At 37.1% G+C, this 15,582-nt stretch overlaps 1 protein-coding gene across 3 annotated transcripts in view; it reads right to left on the bottom strand.

Moving 5' to 3' along the window:
• Positions 1 to 15,582, bottom strand: part of LOC105032982 (putative MO25-like protein At5g47540) — a 94,683-nt gene that overhangs the window by 33,935 nt on the left and 45,166 nt on the right. For all 3 annotated transcript variants that reach the window (XM_029261179.2, XM_010907589.3, XM_073249167.1), the window contains exons 2-5: positions 14,778 to 14,939; positions 14,409 to 14,527; positions 13,462 to 13,536; positions 9,176 to 9,269 (exon numbers count right to left, since the gene is read on the bottom strand). In XM_029261179.2, coding sequence (XP_029117012.1) covers positions 9,176 to 9,269; positions 13,462 to 13,536; positions 14,409 to 14,527; positions 14,778 to 14,939 — 450 coding nt within the window. The remainder of the gene's footprint in view (positions 1 to 9,175; positions 9,270 to 13,461; positions 13,537 to 14,408; positions 14,528 to 14,777; positions 14,940 to 15,582) is intronic.

Raw genomic sequence — 15,582 nt, 5'->3', positions numbered from 1 at the left:
TTGGATTCAATCATGTGCTAGCAAGGTTATCCTAAGCCCAATAGGATTTCTCAAAATCCAATTGAGACTTCATAAGCCTAATTGTTTATTTCAAGTCTAATCCCTTTGTTGTGTGACCCCATAGGTTCAATTCTATCTGATAGTGATATTTACAATGATCTCTATCATAGTATCATTGAAACTCTTTTCAATAGATTGGAACGATTCCACTCTAACTCATCAAGAATTGTCGATCCTAAGCAATCCTAGTAAGCTCTCACAATCCACCAGTGACACCTAGCAGTATGTAGTGGCAACCCAGTAGAACCGAAATAGAACCTCAAAGTGTAGTTCACATATGATTCAGTCCTTCTGTCGTGAGTCCCGACTACATGGCAGGTCATGGATAAATCATCAAACTTCATCATCAGTCATATGATAGATTCGATTAGCTCAAGTCCAATTGTGATACTCATGAAAACTCTTTTCCATCAATCACACTGCTGTAGCCACAGACTCTCGGACTTAGCCTCTCAAATCCCATAGAACTACTCTCTATCAAGATCGATAGATTCCATCTAGATGCGCACCCTACTCTTACAGTGGACCGTCGCCAACGTCCACTACAAGGTCTCAATGAGACTATGTTTATGTATCAGTCAAACTCCAACAGCCTCACTATGAGCAATCATACCATCGTAGATCAAAAGATCATTCACACAACTACGGCATCGAGACGATCACTGACAATTGATTAGAAATTCAGGTGATCTTTCATATGGTCACGCTCAGTACTAGTTGTTCTCTAACAACTATCCGCACTCGTTACTCAGTGTTTCTACACTGTAAACCAGAGACTCATCTACCTCGAAAGAAGTAATCTGTGCGCCGATCTATTCGGATCGATCACCGTCCTCATGATGATACTATGACTGAGAGCATTTAAAAATTAATTATACATACCTCTAATTCTCAACACCTTGAAAATATATATCGAAATATTAATTCCATGGATGATTCAAGGATACATACCTCTAAGTCCCATCTTCTCAAGGTGGACTTTCATCTTTGGCTGGTTCAATTACTTTGTCAGTGGGTCTGCCATGTTATCCGCGGAGTCTACTCTTCACACCTCGACATATTTTTTTTCGAGGTAGTCGTATATGATATGGAACTGCCGCTCGATGTGCTTTAATTTTTGATGAGACCTCGGCTCCTTAGCAAGTGCTATGGCTCCATTATTGTCGTAATAAATTGGTATGGCATCTGATGTCATTATCCCAAACTTTGCGACGAACTTCTTGAATCAAAAGTCTTCTTTTACAGCATCCGAAGCAACGACATATTCAATTTCTGTGGTCGAATCCGCTATGATGGGTTGCTTGAAATTCTTCCAGCTGACTGCGCCACCATTGTATGCAAACACATATCCTGACGTAGATTTTCTATCATCAGGATCAGATATGAAGTCTGAATCAGTATACCCCTCGATTTGCAACTCAGAACTTCCTCCAAAGATCAAGAACAAATCCTTAGTTCTTCTCAAGTACTTAAAGATATTCTTTACAGCTATCCAGTGCTCCTCGCCTGAATTCAACTGATACCTGCTCGTGACACTCACAGCAAAGGTAATATCAGATTGAATACACAGTATGACATACATGAGGCTCCCTATGGTCGAGGCATAAAAAATCCTACTCATACGCTGAACTTCCTCAGATGTGGTCGGACATCTTGAAAAGATGAATACTATGCCTAAGAGGTAAGAGTACTGAACCTCTTTAGCACTTTCTCTATGTACAGCTTTTGTGACAGACCTAGCATCCTTTTAGATCTATCCCTATAGACCTTTATTTCAAAAATATACGATGCTTCCCCTATATTTTTCATAGAGAATTTCTTGGACAACCATCTTTTGACCATAGTCAGCATGAAAATATCATTCTCAATGAGAAGAATATCAGCCACGTACAATACGAGGAATGTTATTGCATTCCCACTTACCCTTTTGTATACACAAAGTTTCTCTTCGTTCTTGACGAAATCAAACGATTTAATTGCTTCATCAAAATAAAAATTCCAACTCCAAGAAGCTTGCTTTAATCCATATATAGATCTTTGCAGCTTACAGACTCGGTGATCACCATCACCAGTTGTGAACCCAAAGGCTGCTCCATATAGATATCTTCCTCAAGATATCCATTCAGAAAAGCAGTTGTCACATCCATCTATCAGATTTCATAATCATAAGAAGCTGCAACAGCAAGCAGAGTGCGGATAGATTTCAGCATGACTACGAACGAGAAGATTTTCTGATGGTCAACGCCTTCGCGCTGATTATAACCTTTTGCCATGAACCTAGTTTTATAGGTCTCTACCTTACCATCGGTATCTATTTTTCTTTTATAGATTCATTTACACCCAATGGGTACTATACACTTAGGTGGATCCACTAAGATCCACACTTGATTCGAGTGCATCGAGTTAATCTCTGACTTCATTGCATCTAATCATTTCTCAAAATCGATGTCAGACATCGCCTCGTCAAAAGTATTAGGATCATCACCATGACCCTATCTCCCATAAGCAATATTTTCTCTACTTTCTCTGCAAGCATATCCATGTACCTTTTAGGAGGTCAGAGATCCAGTTAGATCTACAAGATGGTGGAGGAACATCAACTACTGGCTCATGAATAATGAGTTTTTGAAGATCCATAGCTCTTTGCTCTTCAGAGACTTTCTCTTCAAGCTCAACTAACCTTCCATTGCCATCATCTTGGATAAACTATTTTTTTAGGAATATGACGTTTCGACTCACAATCACATTGTGATCTTGTAGAAAGTAGTAATATCCCATTGATTCTTTTGGATACCTAATAAAACAAGCTATTACAGATCTATTCTCTAATTTATCAACCATCTGTCTTTTGACATAGACCGGACATTCTCAGATCTTAAGATAACCTAAACTCGACTTCTTACCATACCATATCTCATATGGTGTGGTAAGAACGGATTTTGATAGAACCTTATTCAATAAATAAATTACAATTAATAAGGCATGTCCTCAAAGATATAAGGATAAATCAGTAAAGCTCATCATGAACCTGACCATATCTAATAAGATTCTATTCCTCCTTTCGGATATCCCGTTGAGCTGTGGTGTTCCAAGAGGAGTCCATTGAGAGATTATGCCGTTGTCCTTAAGATATCCCAAAAATTTCTGACTAAAGTATTCACCTCCTCAATTAGATCGAAGAACCTTAATAGGTTTGTCTGTTTATTTTTCTACTTCATTTCTGAATTTCTTGAACTTTTCAAAGACTTCAGACTTATGTTTCATCAAATACACATACCCGTACCGTAACAGATCATCGATAAAGATGATGAAGAAGCTATAACCACCCCTAGTCTGCACATCAAATGGCCGACACACATCAGTGTGTATCAGGACAAGTAACTCGATGGCCCTTTCCCTATGTCCTACAAAGAATAACCTAGCCATTTTTCCTCGAAGGCAAAATTCATAAGTTGGGTACGACTCTAAATCAAAAGAGCCAAAGATTCCATTCTTTTCCTGTTTGTTATCCTTTCCTCTCCAATATGGCCTAGTCTATGATGTCATAAGTATTTTAAGTTAATTTCGTCTCTGGATCTCTTTTGACCTATGACACTCACTACTTGCTCGTTTAAATTCACATTCGCATCAATATGCAAGTGATAAAGACTGTCAATTAAAAGACCACGTGCAATTAATTTATTTCGTAAATAAATGAAACAAAAAACTTTATTGAAATTAAAATCAAAACCATCTTGTACTAGCACAGATATGGAAATCAAATTCTAACTAGCTACAGGAACAAAATAACAGTCTTTCAAATCTAATCTAAATTCTGACGGTAACTGAAGAGGATAAGTATCAATGGCTTCTGCAGTAATTTTTGTTCCATTATCGATCCGAAAGATTATGTCACCTTCCCTCAACCTCCTACTTTCTATTAGATCTTGCATTGAAGTACATATATGAGCACTCGAACCAGAGTCCAATATCCAACTAGAAGTAGAAAAAATCGTAAGGTTAGATTCAATTATGAGTATACTTTCTGAAAGTTTGTCACCTTTTTTGGTCTTCAGGCTCTCCAGCTAGAGTGGACAGTTTCTCCTCCAGTGGCCTTCAGCATCACAATGGAAACACTTTTTCTATCTCAACCTTCTTTGGAACGTCCTTCTTTGGCTTGCTCTCTTTCTTCTGCTTCTTTGCAGATTTATTCTTCTTTCAACCAGACTTTCTCTTGGATGAAGAAGTCCACTCCACAGTGAGAACAGCACCCCTTAAACTCTTCAAAAGTCTCTCAGTAGTGACCAACATGTTGACCAGTTCGAATATGGTACAATCAAGTTTGTTCATATAAAAATTTATAATAAATTGACTATATGAACTCGTAAGGAATTGAAGAATCAAATTCATCTGTAATTCTTTTTGCATATCAAGCCTGAGCTTCCCAAGCTCCTCAATCCTCGATCACTGCCATACAATACTCATGGACTGACTGTCCTTCGCATATTTTCAGATTGAAGTCTCTTGGATACTTTGAAGCACACTGTGCGGCTCTACTCATCATACAACTCTTGTAGGTAAGAATCATAGCCCTAGCAGTGGGTATATGCTCATGCTGGCTCTGCAACTCATTTGACATGGAAGCCAGCACATAGCACTTAATCCGACTGTCTTCATCCGTTCACCTTTTTATATACTGTTCTTTGCTCAGTAGTAGAACGTTTTGGTAACACTAAAGGTTCCTGATCAAGTACATGGCCTAATTTTTCAGAAATCAAGACAATCCTGAGGTTTCTAAGCTAGTCTTTATAATTAGTTCCGATCACATGAATGGACTAAAGGATGCGAGCTAGAGGGTTTGAAGCTGACATGGTTTAACTACGAGAGTAGAGATTCAAGTTAGACTTTTGTACTTTAAATTTATATTTGCTCTAGAAACTTTAAGAAGCAAACAAGAACTCCCACTATTTTTTCGGATCTCTACTCTCCGAGTGGGAAACGAAGATCCTAACGCGACAACTAGATTTCTAGTGGATGTTGCGGTCCCACCGATGCCATGCATCTCACCTAATAGTTATTGGTAATATGCACACCGATGCGTGGACAACCCTTTACCCAGATGCTTCTCTAAGCATGTTGCAGCCATTTGGTCTTTAAGTTATATGGACTCACCTAACAGTTATTGACAACATTCTTTAGTTAAATCCGACCCACCATTCACAAGCAGGTGTGAAGCCGTCATTGGAACGTTTACCTAACAGTTATTAGGCCCAACTCCATCCTTATCCTGGAGTAACTCTTTGCTAATAGAGTGGTTACGTGTTCCCGATGCAACTGAACCACTGTGATTAGCCGAGAACAATCAACACTAGTACCACGCCCACACATCTACAACGATGGAAGACCTATGGACTTAATATTTATGGGAAGGTTTAGATTTAGATCTCATCTAATCAGACATCATATGATCGATCTAATTGGCATGGGCTAAATTAAACTGCCAAATAACTTTATTCAAGTCTCAATCTTTCAAATTGGTCAGATAAGTGGAGATCGATGGGGATCCCCCTATTGCTTTCTTTAGACACCAATAAATTGACCAGATCAGCGAACGGAATCAATTAAATAACCACCTCTCATACTTGCCTTAGACATCAATAGATTAATTGGTTCAAATAATTTAGCTTAAGCGAGGAAGGCTCAAGCCATCGAGCCGAATTAGGTCCTTAAGTTAATCGATTCTACATATGGAATTTAATCGATTTGATCAACAATTGCATGATCTTAAACTTAATTGACATAATCCTAATCAACACTTGACTCGGTTTGATCAATTACTTAATCAAATTGGACACATTATGTTCAAATCAAAAACCCTAGATGCAATCTAATTACCTGATCTAATTTTTTATGACCAAAACTCTCATGCACAAATACAAGTTTCAGATTCTAAAACTAAATTTTAGATCTAAATTCTTTGTATGAAAGATAAGTTTTAAATCTTGAAACTAATTTTCAAATTTAATACACAAACATATATCTTATATATGTATATAAAATTCAAATTTAAATAAAAATTCAGATCATAACATGATATCATATATCTCATATACAAATCATGAAATATATTGAAACTAATTTTCGGACCTAAATATGTAATCATAATCTCATATATGAATCATATATCAGGTCAAAATAATTTTCAGATTTATGCATGCATCTATATATCACATATAAATGAACTAGAATCCTATCTGGAACAAATTTTAAATCCATGCATGCCTTCACATATCGAACATATGAACTGAAAATTAAATCAAAAATAAATTCCAGATTCAAAATAATCATCTATACATCTCATGTATCAAAAAAATCAGATTTTGAAACTCTTTTCAAAAACATGTCAATTTCACGTATATAAAATCTGTGGCCCTAATACCACTGTTGCAATTTCGTGTCGGGGCATGCATGTATTTTTCAAAATTTTTCTTTTTTACACAACGCAGCGGAATAGAAGATTAAAATAACTTTTAATCTAAATCATGCAGGCATAAAATATAGAACACATGGATCTACTTTATATACGGAAATATGAATATATACTAAATTTTATGCTGAAATTAAATATGTGATTGAATCACATCTATTTCGCAATTTCTTTCTTCGAATCTGCATCTGGAAGAGAGTAGGCTCTCCCTTAACCGCGCAAGTGTCCGACCTCTGTGGGTATCCACTCAGGATCAATCTAGAACAGTCCTCTTTGATGTTGATCTTTTTTCTCCAAAAAAAATCACCCTGTGAATATGAATAAAATCTAGATCGCGATCAACTCTTTGATTCTTAATCTTTTTCTTCTCTTCTTCTCTTGCTCTTCTTCCCTATGAAACAATCAAGGTCTAAAAACTTGCAAAAAAAAAGGGAACGCCCAACTCCTTTGAGCATTGGATCCAAAGGGGAGAAGAGAGGGAGGCGTGGAGGGATCTTATGGGAGGTGTGGGCTGCTAAAAATCTGATGTAAAGAGCCTTAGAGAAGGCCCCTTTAAATAGGCAAAAGGTTTAAATCCTATTCAAAACCAAATAGCCTCTTAATATAAATCCTACTTACATTAGGAATCCTTATAGCCTTTAAATGTTTGACCCCCTTTAGGAGATCCATTAGGCACCAACTATTGGAGCCTTTGCACCCACTTTTTCACATGCCACATAGGGCTTAAGAGACACCTCATGCTGGTTCTACACGTCCTCTTTTAAGTGGGCACGCCCAATTTGATCAAATCTTTAGGAGATCCATTAAGCACCAACTATTGGAGCCTTTGCACCTACTTTTTCACATGCCACATAGGGCTTAAGAGACACCTCATGCTGGTTCTACACGTCCTCTTTTAAGTGGGCACGCCCAATTTGATCAAATCAAATGGCATCCCATGCAAACAATCAAGAAAATTGATTAAGGATTTGAACCCTTAATGCATATGATCCAAAACCCTAGGCATTTAACAATTGGAGCCCAATGAATCCAATTCATTAAGGTTATTAGTAGGTAATTAACTCGAATTAATCTTATCAAATAAAAAATTCAAGTACAAAGAGAAAATTAGATTCAATCATATGCTAACAAGCTTATCCTGAACCCAATAGAATTTTTTAAAATCCAATTGAGACTTCATAAGCCCAATTGCTTATTTCAGATCTAATCCCTTTGTTGTGTGACTCTATAGGTTCAATTCTATCTGATAGTGAGATATACAATGATCTCTATCATAATATCATTGAAACTCTTTTAAATGGGTCGGAATGATTCCATTCTAACTCATCAAAGATTGTCGATTCTAAGCAACCCTAGTGAGCTCTCACAATCCACCAGTAACACCTAGCAGTATGTAGTGGCAATCCAATAGAATCTCAAGGTATAGTTCACATGTGATTCAATCTCTTTATCGTGAGTCCCGACTAGATGACAGGTCATGGATAAATCGTCAAACCTCATCACCAATCATATGATAGATTCGATTAGCTCAAGTCTAATTGTAATCCTCATGAAAACTCTTTTCCTTCAATCACACTGCTGTGGCCACGGACTCTCGGACTTAACCTCTCAAATCTCATAGGATTACTCTATCAAGATCGATAGATTCTATCTAGATGCGCACCCTACTCCTACAGTGGACCAACCATTGCCAACATCTACTACAAAATCTCAATGAGACCACGTTTATATATCAGTCAAACTCCAGCAATCTCACTGCAAGCAATCGTACCATCGCAGATCAAAGGACCATTCACACAACTACAGCATCGAGACGATCACTAATGATTGATTAAAAATCCAAGTGATCTCTCATATGGTCATACTCAGGACCAGAGACTCATTTACTCCGAAGAAAACGATCTGTGCGCCGGTCTATCCAGATCGATCGCCGTCCTCATGATGATACTATGATCGAGAGAATTTAGGAATTAATTATACATGCCTCCAATTCTTAATACCTTGAGAATATGTATCAAAATATTAATTCCATGAATGATTCAAAAACACATTACTCTTGAATGAAAATGAAACTTGCCTTTTTATTGATCAAATCAATGTATTAAGTACAAAATTGTGTCCTAGACTTATTACAATGTGTCAGCCATATTGACTTCTAGGACATACGTCTAACATCATCCTCTTCCATTATGTAAGACCACTGCTCCATCTATGCCTTCTCACTTTCAGTTTAGAACCATCCAAGCCCATCTCTCTAAAATGTGATTAATGTAGCGTCTATAACTCCCCATATCAAGATCAAACTGATCAACATCTCAACCCATGAGAAGTCGAATCCATCTTCTCCCTCCTTTTTCTCTCACACGTAAACCACACTTATCCACCAACTCCCCCTGTGTGACCTCCCAGCCCTGTTCCACCCCACCCCAGCATCTTCTGTGGTGGCCATGTTAAGTTTCAATTGGGAGTCATTCAGTATTTGCATGTAGTTGTTTAAAAGGTAATATGTGAATGTGTAAGATTACTAATATCACATGCATTAATGCAAGCAAAAAAAAAAGGTATGAAAATCTACTACGAAAATTAGTGGTGACAACATCAAAATGTGCAGCAGAGGAAAACAGTGACCTAAAAAAGCAATAACTTAACCTTAAAAGTTGCAGAGGCATCCGAAGCTATGTCAAAATTTGGAAGCTGGATAGAATTAAAGAACTTCCTCATGTTCTCAGACTCTAAAACATACCTGCAAATGAACGGCTTAAGAATCTGACAAAGCAATCCATCGTAATATAAGTTTATAGGCATCAATGAATGTAAAATTCACACTAGAATACGAAATGATACCTATCTATGAGATACATTGAACTAATCAATATCACATAGATTCTTGGAGTATGGTGGCAAACATCAACATGCAAACAGTGACCTAGAGACATCATTGCTCAAACTGTAGATGTGAAATTACTTACCGCCCCAGTTACGGATAACTTTTTCCACATTTTTTATATATGATGGCCAAGCAATAAACCTTAAAGATTAAACAGAAATAACAAAGATTATCAAATAAGCCCTTTCTGGAGCTAATTCCAAGAAATAGTAAAAGAAAAATTAAAATAACAAATGGAATAAAAACATGGATAAAATGCATAGATAATATATCCATCTATTCATAACCATAATCATGATTAACAAACATTTCACCCATTTGTCTCCATATGTTTTTCAAAATCCTTCACCTTTTTTACAATCATGGACTTTTTATAACTTGTCACAGCAAAACTTTCCTTAATACTTTTCTCATTCTCCTCTTCAGTTCTTGAATGCAGATATGAAAACTCTCCATAGCCCATATGCAGAAGAAACACAATCTCAATATTTTCATCTTTCACTTTTATTGTCATGACTCCTAATCTTCCAACAATTTACTTATTTTTGACAGGATCCACTCTAATAGTAAACACTTAAAGTCACTGATAGCAGTCAAAACCCATATGATAACAAAAAATAAAAATAAAAATAAGAAGGAAAAAAGAAACCAGGTCACATCATTTCAGTCCAAATCTGCTTGAAACAGAATCCATCAGTAGATATTAGATTCAACCAAGGTTTGTCATACTGCCCCAAACTGCCCACTTTGGACGGTGCACGAGATGAGGGCTTTCAAGCCTCCTCTCCCTCTCTAGGCCTCTCACCCTCCCTCCCTCTCTCTCTACTTTCCTATCTCCTTCTCCCTCTTTCCCCCTCCCTCGTCAGCTTTCCCTTTGTCAATATAGCCTAGAATGCCACAGCACGATACTATACCATACCACACTGTACCACCAGGCTATCAATACCAGTACAGCCAACCTTGGATTCAACAAGTTCATTTCCCCATTCTTCTCAACATTGTCAATGGAGAGAAGGATTGGGGATATGGCAGACATTTCCAAGTGAATCATAAATCAATAACCAATATTCCAATATATATGCAAATATAACCTGAGTTAGCATGAAGCAGGATTTGCCATACCGGGCCGAACCGCCCGGTATGGGGCGTGCCGAACCGTCCCGGCGGGGAACCGAGATGGTTCCGGCATGCAAAACGATACATGCCATTTTCGGGAAGAAAAAGAGAGGAAGAGAGAGAAATAGAGAGAGAGAAGGAGGGAGGAAGAAAAAGAAGGAGATCCGTCGGAGGGGCCGCCGGAGGCCCTCCGGCGGGTAGCGGTGGCCGTCGGGCGGCGGAACAGCCTCCCGCGGCTCCGCACGGGGAACAAGGGCAGATCGCCCCGTTTCTCGGATTTTTTTTTAAAAAAGCTTTTTCAAAATGAAGTCGGCAAGTGGTTTGCCGACTTCACTTAATTAAGTCGGCAAACCACTTGCCGACTTCATTTTGAAAAAGCTTTTTAAAAAAAAATCAAGAAACAGAGGTGGATCGCCCCTGTTCCCCGCACGGAGCCGCGGGAGGCCGTTCCACCGCCCGACGGCCACGGCTGTCTGCCGGAGGGCCTCCGACGGCCCCTCCGGCGGATTCCCTTCTTTTTCTTCCTCCCTCCCCCTCTCTCTCTATTTCTCTCTCTCTCTCTTTTTCTTTCCCGATTTCCTTCGTCGGTTCGCCTTGGTTCGGAACGGAACGGAGGCGTGCCGTATTGTACCGCCGGCCAGCCGATCCGGCCATCGGTACCGGTACAGAAAACCTTGGCATGAAGCAATATAATATGTATATATAACCTGAGTTAACATGTCTGAAATGTTTATAATATTTTTTACATTATCTTAATTGATGTGAAACTTATAATGTGATTCTTTTTTTTCTTTACATCTAAAAGATTATAGATATTAGACAATTTCAATCGATACTCCCCCACAAGTCAAAGTGTAGGCCAAATTAGTGCTTGAAACTTATAATGTGATTCTTTTTTTTCCTTACGTATCAAAGATAATAGATATTAGACAATTTCAATGGATACTACCCCACAAGTCTAAGTGTAGACCAAATTACTGCAATCATCAAGCAAGCTGAGTGTTAGAAATCTCAATTAAAATTGCACAAGAATGTTGACACGGAAGTTCATGGTAAGGGGGCACTGGTATGTAGGTTAGGCAGAGACAAGAGAACAAAGAGATATAAACGTCTGTACAAAGAACTAAGGTACTGATTAGACTTAGAATGATCAAGGGAGAACAAACATCTTCTTTCTTTCAACAACAGAAGCACGCTTAGCATCTACAAACTACAAAGTGGACGATTTTGGTTAGGGACATGGAAAAGAGAGATGACAGAAAGCAGGGAAACACCTAACAGGAAGATGAAGGCACAAACTATTATAAAGGCATCTTCTTGCTAAGCCTTTAAGGAGAGATGAGGCAATTCATACAAAATAAAGTTTCAACACCACAGAAGACCAAACCAGTGTAATGCAATCTGAGTCCATAGTCTTTACATGTGCTCTGCATCATTGCGGACAAATTAGATGATCTGTACAAGTTGGAAGACTAACTAGCCCAAACGATCAAAACTGATCCCTTCCTGCACTACTTAATAGATATGCAGAATGACATTTTGCAGCAATGAAAGAAATAATGTGTTAGGCTACTTTAATTTTTAATAGCTTTTATAGTAGCAAATCTAATGCAAAATACATGTGAAATATGTCTATCAAGACCAACATGATCCTCAACAAGATTAGGCTAATTTTGTTTTGACTAAAATGTTTAAAAAGTGCATATTCTTCACTTCTTTAGTCCAGAGGCATTAAATTAGACTAGAGTGGGCTCCCTAGTGTATATCTGTGAGTGTTTTTGCAAATCTGTCTACTTTAGTATATCAAAACTCTATACCACAGGCACAGTACATCACGTCTTGTACTAAATTGGCATAAGCTGCGATACTTTTCCACATTAATTTGCAAGCAGCCAGCAGTTCTCGTCAAGTCTCATTGACATATCATATAATAATATGTGAACCGATGTATCCTCTAAAGTTAGGATTTAGCCTTTAATCTGCAATACTTTTCAACATTAATTTGCAAGCAGCCAGCAGTTCTCGTCAAGTCTCCTTGACATATTATTTAATAATATGTGAACCGATGTATCCTCTAAAGTTAGGATTTTAACCCTTCAATATTTGGAGACATTTTTGAAGGCTTCCCAGTTCCAACAAATATAAGCCTTGTTTTATGGAAGAGACGAATACTATGGCTCACTCATCTCTCTTAAAAGCACATCACTTTGCAAAGATAAGAACATATGACTTGTTAACTTTATCGCCATGATGGCACCTGATGCTTAGTCTCTACAAAGGTTGTTTTACTTTATTATATATAGTTAAAACTCGGACGCTTGTGATAGAACTAGAAATGCTGAGGGATCATACTACATTAAGGGCATAAAGAAAGTTATTTTCATCTTTGCCAGTTCCAGTCTCAGCAATTCTGAAAAAAGAGTTTGTAAGCATGTACAACTCAAGTATAGTTCCAGTCCCAGCAATTATTATCCTGAAAAGATTCTGGAGAGCCATAATCAACATAATAAAAAAAATATCAGCAAATGATTAAAATATTTTTTTAGAAAACAATAAGCATATACAGAATTACCTCGACAAAAGAAAAATGTATTGAAGAGCTGTTAAATAAGTGTAATGCAACACATATTTCTACACTATTACTATCCCATTCCTCCAACTCTCTTAATGTTTCATTTATCTCATAATCGAAGACATAAGGAAAAACATATGCTAATCAGCCAGAGATGCACAGAACATATAACCATGATAAGAGCATAGCTGCCACAAATAACACTCAAAAACAACATACATGCTGTCTTTTTCGCTTCTCCATAAAATATGATCTCAACAGACTCACACAATAAGCATCTGGCATACAGTTCTTGGGAATAAAGCTTGTGGCTTATGAAAGAGGGGAAAAAACTAATAAACCAATACCGTTCACCATTACCTTGCTATACTTTGATGACGAATGCATTCCCTTAACATAGCACCATAATGTAAAGCAATGTCCATGTTCTCATACCTGTATAACCAATACATTAGTTCGTGATATATTATGCTAAAACCAACTTGATATATGGCAGAAAATCCATGAAAGCTAGACAATACATCTCCCAATACAGAAGAACAAGTGACACCAAATTGTTGACATATAGCTGTTCATAGCAAATAGAATCTGAAATTCAGAGTATAGTGCTACAAATATCATAAATACTATGCTCATTTCCCTGGATTTGTGAATGCTTCCACTCACATGACTAAATCTTTTCCCAAAAACAGAACTAGGTCTCCAACATGTCACTTTACATTTCTAGTAAATTTCAACCACAAATCCTAGACTAAGAACTCATATGACTATATATCCAGCCAGCTAATAGATTGGTAGTAAGTTTAAAAAAGGCCTTCTTTTCCTAATCACCATTGCTTTGCATGCTCTATATTCAGACAAGATAATATTAGAGACCTCAAATGCCTCTGTTATAATTTGTTTACTTAAAATGCAACATTTGGGAGGAAGTTGCATCTTAATGTTGGTTTGTGTGGCTCATTTTATCATGATACCACATAATGCAAAACCCAAGTAAATGATAAGAGATACGATCGAATGAAATTTTATTGATTGGAGTGTTCTGTAATCCAAAATCACCATCACCACCTAAAAGATAACTTTCTTCGTGATAAAGAAGCCAAAACCACATCAGCTGCAGGAAAAAATCTTAGAAGAACTAATTGCCAAATGCCGATATTCAAGCATAGCATTTAGATGGAAAAAAATAGTAATGACATTTTTTCTTTCAGAAAGAAAAATGGCAAGAATGGTATCAAAAGAAATGAAAAACTTGTCCAAAATTACTGAATTCTTTTTAGCTGTAAGCTTAAAAATCTAAATCTCACCCGGAGACTAAAAGATCCAAAAGATCTTTGTTTGCTTCCAAATAATCAGAAGCAATCAACCGTGAATGAACTTGCTGCCTTTGTAAATTTGCAACAACTTGAGTAGCATCTTTCCGAGCCTGCAAAAGTTATCAAGAACCAGATTTTAACAACAATTTGACAGCTGAATACATATCAATTAGAATAGAATAGGACACAAGCTTTGCTAGAGTTTTTATACGAGATGAATGCATGTCAATAGGATTAGCCTAGACTGTATAGTATGCAAAATTCAAGATACATAAACCTAGATAAACTTGCAGCATCAAAATTATGACATTATTGGTGTAATACATAGTCATTAACATCAAATAAAATCTGTATATTTACCTCTAGGTTCAATTTTGGGAGACAAACAATTAGCAGACGTAAGGTGTTTCCTTTAAAAAACTCTTGAGTCAACTGTGCACAAGCTTCAGAGAGCGGCTCTGCTTCACTGTTGCCATACAGAATAGATTTCATCTCCCTGATATTTTTGTTTAGTTCAGCCATCTGCAAAGTTAGAGTTGAATATAAAAATCAATAAGGAAAAATACAAGTCTTCCACATAATCTATCTTTCATTTTTCCACATAATCTATCTTTCATTTTTCTCTTGTTTTATCCTTTATATGTAATTGAAAAAAGAAGAGTATCATAGAAGAAAAGGCAGATAAAACTAGGAGAAATTATAGGTTGAAGCCACATATCCTGATGGGGCTCAACAAGCCTTAAAAATACATTCTTGGTGCCAGGAGAAGAATCAAAGATTCTGGATGTGCTTTGAAGATGATGTTTCATGAATTATAGGCTCTAATTCAAGTCTGAGTTCCATTTTGCTTGATCAAGAACTTACTTGTTATGACTTTATTCTCAGATGGATGGACCCCTTTTTCTTATATGCAGGGGTCCACTAATTATTCACCAATTTTGTAGGAAATTATCTGAAGAAGAGTAAGCAACCAGACCTCAGTGTTGGTCAGCCCCATCCATGATTTTATGACAACAGTTATTAAATGAAATATTTTTTTTTTATGAGTTATATTGAACACCCATAGGGAATGTTATTCTTCAACTCCAGGGGGAGTAGTATTATTACTCTTGTTTTATCTTTTTTTTTTCCCTCTTTTTCTTTCCTATCTTGATATTTCCACTAA

The sequence above is a fragment of the Elaeis guineensis genome, chromosome 15, assembly GCF_000442705.2.
Source record: "Elaeis guineensis isolate ETL-2024a chromosome 15, EG11, whole genome shotgun sequence".
Lineage (NCBI taxonomy): Eukaryota > Viridiplantae > Streptophyta > Magnoliopsida > Arecales > Arecaceae > Elaeis > Elaeis guineensis.
The sequence above is the reverse complement of the archived record's forward strand: the minus strand, read 5'-3'. Positions and strand labels throughout refer to the sequence as shown.